The sequence below is a fragment of the Embiotoca jacksoni genome, unplaced genomic scaffold, assembly GCF_022577435.1.
Source record: "Embiotoca jacksoni isolate LCO1_2020_lvr unplaced genomic scaffold, fEmbJac1.0.p SCAF_34, whole genome shotgun sequence".
In the NCBI taxonomy this organism is placed as follows: domain Eukaryota; kingdom Metazoa; phylum Chordata; class Actinopteri; family Embiotocidae; genus Embiotoca; species Embiotoca jacksoni.
The window spans coordinates 961,319-973,122 of NW_027185386.1; the positions used below are offsets into that span (position 1 = coordinate 961,319).

Below are 11,804 nucleotides of genomic sequence, written 5' to 3' on the forward strand. Positions count from 1 at the left end.
AAAAGAAAAAAGAAACTGCTCCGTTGAAAACCGAGACGAGGAGCGAAGCGGAGGGCAGAAACTCACCGGCACCGGGGCCACCGTCTACCACCGTCTACCGACTACCGTCAACCACCGTCAACCGACTACTACCGAGCCTCAGAGGGACGTGGATGAGCGCGAGCAAACATCGCTCACATATAACCTCCGTGTTATCAGCCAGTGTGTCGCAGAGCAGCGCAGATGGTGAGTGTGTGTGTGTGTGTGTGTGTGTGTGTGTGTGTGTGTGTGTCCGCAGCCTCCCCTCCTTTCTCTGTCTCTGTGTGTGTGTGTGTGTGTGATGAGGTGAGGGATGATGTCGGGCAGCTTGTTTTTTTTAGCTCGTCCAGGATCCTGCTCGGTTTTGTTCTTATGTAAGAGCTCGTGTGTGTTTGAGGTTTTTATTCCAGATTATAATTCCAGTTTAAATTCCGCCGCTAATCTCGATGCTAACTGCTGCTGCCAACGTCTGCTCGTTCGCTAGCTCGATGGCTAATTAATATCTATTAATAATATGATTTATAAGCTCCCTATAAAATAAACCGCATTATTATCACAGGGTCTCTGGACTGCCCCCCCCTCCGACCCCCCCCCCCTCTCTTTATTGGTTAATTGACGTGCCGTTTCCGTTATTGTTTTGTGTGAGCAGCTCGAAGCAGACAGAAAGCAGACTGATGGATTTGAGATGTTCTCACCTCTGCAGACTCCAACCTGCTCACTGTCACGGAAAGTCCAGTAAATCCAACAAAGCCGAGCTGAACAAAGAAAATGACCCGAGTCAGAAGAACAATAGAGATCACAGCGTCTCAGTGAGGGAGGGCTGGTTTTAAATGGCTGTTTTCATCTAGTTCTCATGTTCTTCATGGTATTAGAAAGCCTGTCCTCAATGGTTGAAGGTAACTAAGTACAGCTACTGAAGTACTGCACGTATTTGTACTTTATATTTCCACTCCACCACATTTCAGAGGTATATTGTGCTTCTTACTCCGATACATTAACTTTGCAGCTTTAATCACTTTTCTGTCTTTTTTTTAGATGATCTGCCACAATAGATCAAATATCGAGCTTTAAGTACACACTGTTAAAGATGAAACCAGTTTCACGACGTCTCGGAGAGCGCTGCGTCGTCCAAATAGTGAATCTTCCCTCTAAACTTCTCACGGTTTTCATGGCAGAAAATGTTCAACTGATGTAATACATCACCAGAAATCAAAGATTAACGAAAAGGTCCAAAAAAAATGTGAAATTGATTTGTGTATCTCCCAGTTTTTCTTCTCCCGGTAATCATCTGATGAATTTGACTTGTAATTGAGTGTTTTTACTTTGCTGTATTGGTACTTTTACTTAATTAAAATACACCGACTACTCCTTCATATCTCTGCATACATGATCATAAGAGCATCAAGGTTTTTATTTTGCCGATATCCCAACCCCTTCTTTCAGCATCAAGTATTAGAAACTTGCATAAAATCACCCTGCAGTGTGAAGGTTACCTTTTAGCATAAAGAGGTTTCTGGAAACAGGTTTGAATCCACGATGAAATTTCTATGCGTCTAACCCGTAACTGTAATTATCCCAAAAACCTGATCATACTCCAAAAACTAGAGTGCTCATTGAAACTAAACTAGCGGCCCTCTAAATATCCACTGCAGCGTTCAGTCACCTCCCGAGCGGACGAGTAGCTGGATTTTCATCCTCACGAATTTATTGCCCGTGTTTGTGTTGTCGAGCCGTTTTCCTAAATGCTGCGCGGTCTGGTAAAACCGCTTTTTATCCGTCCGAGGCACCGCAGCTTCGGCAGGCTGTAATTAGAGCCCTGGCATATGGCGACGAGGCTTAAGTAAGTATATGGTCGTTTTGATTTCCTGCCACCATCGGTGCCGCCGTCCGACTGTAATTTCACTGAGCTGACAGCACAGATTGACACCCGGCTCCGTCGGCTGATTTACGTCAGACTTCTGCTGGTTTTGGGATTCTGATGTGACTCGACTAGTTTGTCCAGAAACAAATAAATAATGCGGCTTTCGACAAAACATCTCACACAAAGCTGCAGTGACGGCCGCTCAACGGATATTTAGTTTGACCATATGCCCCTCTGGAAAACAATTACCATTAATGGCACAAAAATCTGATTTGTTGGGCATGTCAGAAGTGCCATATGTTGAATGGGGGCGGGTGGGGTGGGGGGGGGGATTCCTGATGTCAGATGTGCAGAAGAATATTAAATGGGTCGCCAGCAGGTCATAACCAAAATGCCAGCAAGCAGAAGTGCTCAGAGATTTTGAACTAACTGTATATGTGACGCTTCCTGTCCCATTTCCAACCATGTGTTGTGTTCCAGTTGGGTTTTGCTTTGAAAATAAGATAGTTTTAGTCACAAGTGGCTTTTTTTCCGGCCTGTAAAGGTGCAGATGTTGTTCCCAGTGTTGTTTTATGCTCTTTAGGATTCAGATTTTTGCGTGTTGTTGTACATGAACGTCTCACATTTGCAAACCAAACCAGCTGCATGAAGAAGGGGTCATTCATTTCCAGTCATTTGTCAAATCTCTGATGTCGCACAGTTTAAAGTACCACACTTTAAAAGAAGACGTGCTTTATTGATTTTCTTTTTTTTTCCCTCCTGCGGGAACACAAATTCCCCTTTAGAGTCTGTAAACCTGTGAAAGAACTCCGGCTCTGACGTCGCAGCCGGGATTTAACACATTCTTTCACTTTGATTTGTTTCAGTTATTTCATTTTCCTGACAACTTTCAGTCTCCTGGAAATCAGATTTCAGACAGATTTGTAAAATTGGTAATAAAGCCGCGTTACTGACTACAGCAACAAATCAGTTTCAGTCAGATGACAAAAAGCCAAACGATTGTTATTTTATCGCTGCAGACGAAGATGAGAAACTCCGTGTGAGCGTTCTCGTTCACTCGCATTACTTTCTGTCAGCTGAAGAGTTTCTCACAGTATCACCGGTCGGCAGCAGACGTCTAACAGGTCACATCTGAAGTCTGAAATACTCTGGAGGAGTTGAACCTGCTCACCATAACTTAAATGATCACATTCATACGTGAGAAGTAACTACTGAAGGGCTTTATTTGGCAAACCAGCCTGGATTCCTCGTGTTGCTGCTCTGCAGCCGACGTTGTGATGGAAATGTTGCTACGATTTGCAGAGCAGATATTTGCATGTGAAATCTTTTTTCTTTCAAACACGGGATGAGGCATGTTATCCTGAATTCCAGTCCTGGAGGAGAATTTGATTGTGAAATGTTTCCACCCTTTTCTCCGGGCCGGCGATTTAAAACTCGGATAAGTCGCGGCACTCGCGGCTGTTTCTTCGCCACCTTTCCAGCGAGCTCGCAGAAGGCAGCGGCCTCTCGCTGCGTCAAGTCCTCACAGGCTCCACGTCCTCGGCACATTCTTCAACAGGCCGCCACTGGTTTTACTCTTTTGTCAAATTCAAGAAAAACAAACAGAGCAGCTGCTGCAGCAAACAGCCTCCAACTATTAGTTTTCATCCACATCACAGACGGGAACATTTTGGTTTCAGGTCACTGGACAAAAGGACGACATGTAATACGTCTTTCTTCAAGAACTTGGCTTTCTGTCTGCCATTTCTATCGGGAGTTTATGGGTTCATATACAGCAGATCTTTGACACAGTAATCAGAGGATCTTAGTGGTTTTAGTTGTAGCTTCTTCAAAAGGGGAACTTGAAGGAAACACTTGACTCTTTCAACAAAGACAGACAGCGACTTCTGACAGTGCAACTTTAAAGTGAACAGAAGTCGCTGATTACAAGTGAAAAGTCAGTCACACTTTCTGTGGGTTTGAATCTCTGAAACGATGCATGCAAATGATTCTCGGTTAAAGAAATGCATGAATAGTAAGTGGAACTGAAACCGTTTGTATTAATTTATTTGTCAGTTGTTGGAAAATGTATCTACAACGATTCCGATAAGATTAAGATGAAGGATTTAATCTGTGGTTGCAGCGGTGTTGATTTTCACCATTTAGTATAAAGTGAATGATTTTTGGGTTTTGAACTTGTGGTCAAACTGAAGATATATAACCGGAGATATTGAAAGATGTCATCGTGGTTTCTTTGAGGCCAACGTGAAAAAATAACAGGCAGATTCATCAGTGATGACATTTTTTGGTTTGTGTCAGCCCTTTATTTTTGGCCTCCTCCACTGATCCATCTTCATGAAGCTGATGCGTCTGAATCTTCAACAGGAAGTGAAAAGCCAAGTGTCCGACAGACAAGACATGCGATGGATGTCTGTTCCTTCAGAGACAACAGAAAAATAAAATGTCCCGTCACTGTCTTTTTACAAATAGGAAGTTGAAAAAGGAAGCGAAGTAGTGGCCGACCGAAGACGAGCAGACATGATGACGCTGCAGGATCTCCATCCACGTTAATCAGTTCTCCAGCCTGTCCGCTTCCAAAACATCATGTTCAGAGAGGTTGTTTTCCATCTCGTCCTCATAACTGTCTGAGTCTCTGCATGTTCAGAGTTATTGATAGAAGATTGCTGTATATCTTCCCTGCAGCAGCTGTTTTAGCCGTTGGCTCGGCGCCATGGCTCGCAGGTAGAAAAAAGTGCCGCATAAAGTCAGAGTCTGTCTGCAAAACACATTTAATTAAAGGGTTCTTAGTTTATGTTGCTTGTGTTGGACTGGAACGTGTTTTCGTTCTGATTAAATACAGTTTGACAGCTGATAAAAAGCTCTTCGTTAACGCACCATGATGCGTTTGGGTGACGTGGTGCTTCACATTCTTTCATGGTTTTTTTTTCCCCACTCTGCACTTTGCCTTAAACCATTAAACAATGATCACGTTGCTAAAAATAAGAAATGAGAGAGCGAGGAATTTAATTTTGGATAAATGACGTCAGACATTTGTTAGCACAGCGCCTGCCTTCCCATGTAGGGCCTGGAGCACCGGGCCTGGAGCGCCGGGTCGGCAGCACCAGGCCTGGAGCGCCGGGCCTGGAGCGCCGGGTCTGGAGCGCCGGGTCGGCAGCACCAGGCCTGGAGCGCCGGGCCTGGAGCGCCGGGTCTGGAGCGCCGGGTCGGCAGCACCAGGCCTCTTCACCGACGATCCGGTGTGAAGCAGCGGAGTCTGTCTTCTTCTTCAGCGCTGAGAGGGAAGAATGTGGAGATGCTCCATGAACATGTTGACCTTTCGGCCTTCGTAATACTGAAGAGATGTTGAAGCTGCTTGAATGACTGAGATTTACATCCTCCGACAGCTGCTGTAAACCTTTAAGATGAACGAGGCGGCCGGCCTGTAGTTTCTGTGTCTGTTTGACATCCACAGCAGTGAAGAACTATTGTGAAGTTGTGCATTTGCTAAACTGGGGAGGGGAGAAGTGAATCCTCAACACTCAACCACCAAAGCCAGACTGGTCTGCACAGTGTGCAGATGAGGATTCACAGTCTGCGGAGAGTGAGATGAGAGATCACTCTTCAGTCACTTCATGTTTGATGAGTGCTTTCCCCCCAAAAGTGTCAAACTGTTCCTTTAAGCAATTTGAAAGCGGGACGACGGATAAAAGAAGCTGGTTGCAGCTCGCAGCACTCACACAGGCAGACATGTGCAGGTGAGATTAAAACTGGAGCGAGGACTCGGCGTGAGACTCGATGCCCTGAGACTGGAAGCTCTGTTCTAAGACGACTCGAACACTTTTGGTGAAAGTGCTCTTTGTTCTGCGAAGACAACGTCTCTCCAGCTGGCTGCAGCTCCTCACGCTCACCAGTTAAAAACCGTGTCGAGCTGTTTAATCACGCAACAAACCCTCTTCGTGTTCACATCCAACACCGTGTTTATAATGCAGTTCTTTATTATCTCTTTTTATCAGTCTGGAGGACTTTTGTGTACATTTTTGAGGTCATAATTATCTTGTGGTTTATTCACGTTGCAGTGAAACAAGTACTTATTTAGAAGAAGTACTTGTCTTCAGGCGGTTATTGGTTTGGACTTTACTGCTGAGCCTATTGGAACTCTGCAAGTTGGAGGAAGCCGTTTGTGTCATAACTTCCTGCCACATTCAAGCTGTTTGGTGGCAACAGCGACTCATGTACATATAAGGCAAAAGAAGACGAGATGGCAAACAACTGATCTGAAGTCTGTGTGTGTTACTTTGGATGCTCACCCCAACGTGGACACTAATCATACTGCGTTTGTTTTTACCCTCACAAATATTGGCACGTCTCTCTCTGCCTTCACTCTGATCACTTTTCCTTTTATGGCCGCTTTAGTTTCATGATTTTATTCCCAACAACCGAAGCCCTCGTCGGCCTCGTTTTCACTCTTCCACCCAAGTGAATATTCTGGATGAATGCACTGTGAGAACATTTTAATACTTTTTGAGAAGATGGGAGTCATGTTGGCTGAGCAGCAACAGGAAGCAGTCTGCAGCCTGCTACATAACCAGAAGAGTGAGAGATTTTCTGCTGGTTAGCGGCGATGTATTTACAGAGCTGAAGTGGAGTCAGGGATGACGAGGAGACAGTTGGCCGTGATTGCATCTACAGGAAGCCACGTGGCCTCACGGTTAATGAACCAATCGTTGCAAAAGCTCGTCATCCGGTTGTCGTAAGTGCAGACAACACCCGTGCTGTTCCTCCTGCTCGGCTGCTTTAAAGGCAGCTGGGCCACAAAAATAGTATGCAAATGACAGACTAATCAAAGAGGACCACTTTAATCATTAGAGATAAACTCGCAAGTCGTGTTCAGAAACAGGAAGGTTGATATGACCGTATATATACAGTTTATATTGCTGTAGTCACCATGTTAGTGTCTCTGCTTGTGTTTGACTGAGAGTTTTGTTGCGCATCAATGAGCAGGGACTTCCTGGTCAGCATTAATTGTGACGTTCATGGACACTAAAAGTCTGTCTGGTTTTGGCAGTGACGCCGTTTTAAAGAGAAAACGACCCCAAACTTGACTCCCAGTCGTTTCTGGATTTGGATCATAGTTGGTCTTTTTCAGGGGAAATTACAGCCGTGAGTCTGATACATTCAACATAGTGACGATGTGTGACCTTTAGACATACTGATATCTTGATATATTTACAAAGTTAAGTGCTGCCCATTCAGAACATTAATTATTCAGCTGATGCAACTCCATTGCAAAGCCATTCAACCACTGGTCAGTTACTTTGCTTTTGATCTCAACTCTTGTCAGCAGGTCAACGTTTTTTTTGTTTTGTTTTTTCCAATGGAAGTTTTTTTCCATCATGATCTGTGAAATCTGCAAAAAAAAACAAAGACATCAGCAGTTCTCTGATGCTGAAGATCTCCCTCTTTTTGCAACCATGTTAGCAGCCTGTGAACCCCCTGCACCCCCCTCACCCCCCCCACCCCCACCTCCACCTCCCTCTCCAGCCAAACTGCCTTACATAAGAGGGTTTTAGTAAAGTCTGCAGTGGACTTTCCCCTGCTTCAACACAGGCTGCCCTTCTTTCATCACGTTCATGTCCTGAATGTTTCTCTGTCCTGTTTGTTATTATCCTGCCTGTTTAGCCCTGCTTTTAAGATGACACACACACACACACACACACACACAGACACACACACACACACACACACACGTGCGCACACACACACACACACACACACACACACACACACACACACACACACACACACACTGCAGGGACCCCAGAGGTCGGATACAAGTCATTACTGCCGTGCTACTTCCTCTAAATAAGCTTTCCTTGGAAGTCTTTCAGTTGTTCTCCTGCAATTAAGCCACAAAAACATCGACACAGGAAGTCGTGATAGAATTAAAAGAGTAAAACCTACAACTGCATGATTGGAGGGTTCAGTGTCACAAGATGCAGCGTTATTGTCGGTTATGTCATTTCACCGAGAAACCTCCAACCTTTTTTTTTTTTTTTTTTTTTTTGTAAAAAGAAATTCCATGTGATATTGCTCTGAGCAATTTCTTTCCTGGAGGGCTGGTTCCTGTGAAATGCTCTGCTATGTGGAAGGGCAGCTCCATGCAGAGCAACCCACAGCGCGGCTCACATGACCAGACAGAAGGCACCTGATCCTCTCCCAGGGGTGCAACAGAGACAGATGGAGGGAACAGAAAGAGGGGGGAGACAAACAGATCAGATTGGCAATACGAACACACCGTTGGAGGTAACGAGAGGACGGTGAAGTTCCTCCGGTGCTTAAAATACACTCAGGACGGACGTCTACTGTTGGGTTCACTTCATATTTGGAAAAGGTGTTTGTTAGAACAACGGTCGGTACACGTCTTTGAGTAAATTTTGCTTAAATGTTATTTGTCTTTGCCCACACAGGACTCCAGAAACACCACTGAAGAAAAACCTGTCCAGCGATCAAAGGTAAACACAGCGTCTGGTCTGGCGGCCTCCTGCTCAGCTCTGAGCGTTACTCCTGCCTCACTTCACTTTCGTCATCCTTTTGATCTCAGACGAGAGCGAAGCAGCTCTTTTCCTGCGTTTTTGTAAGAAGCAGCTTTCATCTGCATCTGCTAGTAAACCGGCGTGTTTTATGTTCTCAGTCTTTCAGCTTTAAGACTCAAAAGGAAGTGTGTTCATCATGTGAGAAGACGGTCTACCCGATGGAGAGATTGGTTGCCAACAACCTGGTCTTCCATTCGACATGTTTCTGCTGCAAGCACTGCAACGCCAAGCTCAGGTGACTATATATAGTCTTTTCTTCTTCTTCTTCTTCTACATACTTCCTTTGTTTTGCCTGTAACTCTTTTGACTCCTCCTCCCCCCCCCCCCCCCCCCCCCCCCCGGCAGCCTCGGCACCTTTGCGGCCCTTCAAGGCGAATTCTACTGCAAACCTCACTTCCAGCAGCTGTTCAAAAGCAAAGGCAACTACGACGAGGGCTTCGGACGCAAGCAGCACAAGGAGCTCTGGGCCTCCAAGGAGTCAGATAATATAACGAAGACACCGTAATCATGTCCGCCTGTTGTTTCCAGGGCCTGCCTCTTCGGTTTCGTTTTGTTTTTTTTGCTCCTCCGATACATCACGACGAACACGCGCCTCATACGCCGGGGCTGTTAGATCACCCACGCACTCACTCGCTTTTTGAAATGCCATCAGAACAGATGTACATGCACAAACAGCTCGGAAATGACTGGCCAGTCATGATCCATACCACCTAAAATAATGAATTCCTTGGAGAGTAATTCTTTAAAAAGCTGTTTTATTTTTCCAATTTCCTATTTTGGAATTTGGTAGTTGATTGTGACCAAAAGCCTCCTCTGGTACGGGGAGTGTAACGATAAACACTTTTTGTTTTTAGTTTCTTTTAAATAATTTGCACCCTTTTTCTTTTTTCAAATATGTAAAGTGTACGCTCAGGCAAACATATCAGAGGGGTTACAGAGCGCCGGTGTGTTGCAGTAGAGCACTCGGGTCATTGACACCCCAAGGATAACACAAAAAAACTAAAAAAAAAAAAAGACAAATTGCATAATTTCACTCATTGCAACAAAACACAAATCAAAAATAATATTCCTCAGTATTATGACGATGCTATCGAGACACGTTTAGTCAGGTTTCATATATTTGAGGAACACACAGGGTACAGAGTACTGTAAAAACAACACGTGCACATCAGCAACAGCTCACCTCTCGTCTTCTTAATTTCTTTTAGTTGAATTATCGCTCACCTCATCCTCATGGTTCGTTCTTGTTTTAACGACCACTCTGAGTCTTATCCTTGCATGTTGGTATGACTGGGTCTTAACTAGCCTTATCTTATGACTGTATCGATCTCGTGTCGTGAATGGTTTTGTTTGTTTTCATCGATTGCATAGCAAATCACTTTTCAGTTCGGATTCGATTGATGTCACAGGCATACGTTGTTCTCTGAGCGGTTTTTTTTCTGGTTGTACTTTTAATGGACTTCTCAGATTGTGTTTTTGTATACTATCTGTACATAGAGCTGTAGTTCGTGATTAGTGAACATTCCCCCACCGTGAACGTGCTCTCGTCTTGCACATGCGACCCCACGCGTGATCACCGGACAAGTTGTTGATGATCACAGGGAAACCGAGGCCTCGTCCACAAACATCCCTCTCTGTCCTATCGACAGGACCGCTAAACATCTGCATAAATTGATTACGACGATTATATTTCTTGTCTTATAGGTGAGGGTGTTTGTGGGCGGAGCTTAAGCCTTGCAGGAAATCACACAATTTTGTTCCCTTGTCAGTTGTTGGTGTCTTGTGATGATTTTTTCCTCTTCTGTATTTGACTGTGTTCATATAACTTGATAGTTTGACGGGGACATAGACGGATCCAATCACTGGTCCTGAACATCCAGTTATTTGTTTTCCCCCTCAGTCCCATCCAGTAAAGCGTGGACAGGTTTCCTTTTTAAATTCTTAATGCCTTCCTGTTCTCATATCTCCTGTCTTATCAGCTAAAAACAGTTTAGCAACTGGACCTATTTCTTAATTTTGAAATTCACAATAGCTGGATGGAGAGTTTGTCAAAAGTATTTGGTCCCCGGATGTGCGCCTGCATGCTGCATGCAAACCCCAGTGCAGAGCACCCCCTGCTGGGGAAAGTGTGAAAGTAGCATCTTGTGTGAGAGGAAGGAAAAATCAGTCGCCCCTAAACTCAACAAAAAGCCTTTTTATTCAAAGAAGTTTGAAGTTGCCTCAGTCTGCGGTGCAGCCCGCTGCACTGCAGCCGCTCTGGATCTTATTTAATTGCAACACCTAAGAGAAAAGAACCCACTTAGACAAGATTTCCATGTCTATATTTTCATTCTAAACAGAGAATGAGTTCAAAAGCCATTTAAATCCCTCATTTTAGAAAATGTCTGAATACCACTGACACTTGAATGACACAAAGTACTTTTTGTGACTGAAGGTTTACTGTGAATTTGAGCATGCTGTGCCGAACAGAAAGCTAAAGATGGATATTTGCTACTTATTGTTTAAAAAGAGAAGCCTTAGAAATAAATAGCCGACGTTATTGCTTTTACAACACGAGCTTTTGAGTGCACAGAAGAAATCTCCTGATCATGCCTTTTCAAAAAACAGACCTGCTTACTCTAGAGTCCCACTCTTTAACATAGGATCACTTCACTCAACCAGCAGCCATCTTTCCTATCTTAACCTTTTTTTTCCCCTCCACCTGTACGATAATTCTCTCAACCCTTCCTCGTGTCACCGTGTTCGTTTCCTTTCTGCCATTTTAAAATGGTCCTCTGGATCCCAGAGAATGCTTTAAAAAAAAAAAAATCACAAGAATTGTATCTGGAAAATGCTGTCTTTGTCACTCTCCGTTAGCAGTTCGCCAAGGTACAACTGCAAAATCTGTGAATTGCAACTTCTAAGTGTAATAGAGCAGACAAAGGTACACTTTACACTGGTGCCAAGAGGCTCAGGTGAATGATTGCAGTGTAACGTTTCAATGTTTAGTCTGTGAGTCATTTCATTTCTGTGCTAAACTTAACGTGGACTTACTTTTTCAGTGCTGTTGTCATCGAGACATTTTAAATGTATGCATCTCTGGAAGTGTATTCTGTATTACAGACTTGACCTGTGGATTGAGGTGGCCTTACAGCTAAAGGACGCTCGGACGGTGTCCGCAGTCTTTCTCCTCTATTCTCCCTTCTCTCTCTATTGCTTAGTTGTGGTATGGAACATTTTAAAATGTAAGCGCGCCCCCCCCCCCCTTTCTATGCCAATATACACAATCATTTTGTGCATATTCTTTCTTGTTTTTATTTTTGTTTTTTACATGCTTTTTGGAAAAAAAAAATAAAATGCTGGTGTTGATTTAA

At 44.1% G+C, this 11,804-nt stretch overlaps 1 protein-coding gene across 1 annotated transcript; it reads left to right on the plus strand.

Moving 5' to 3' along the window:
* limd2 (LIM domain containing 2) lies at nt 1–11,804 on the plus strand. Its single transcript, XM_069165362.1, has 4 exons — nt 1–225; nt 8,326–8,370; nt 8,550–8,686; nt 8,797–11,804. Exons 1-4 carry the CDS (start codon nt 223–225, stop codon nt 8,954–8,956), a joined length of 345 nt encoding a protein of 114 aa, XP_069021463.1. The 5' UTR covers nt 1–222; the 3' UTR covers nt 8,957–11,804.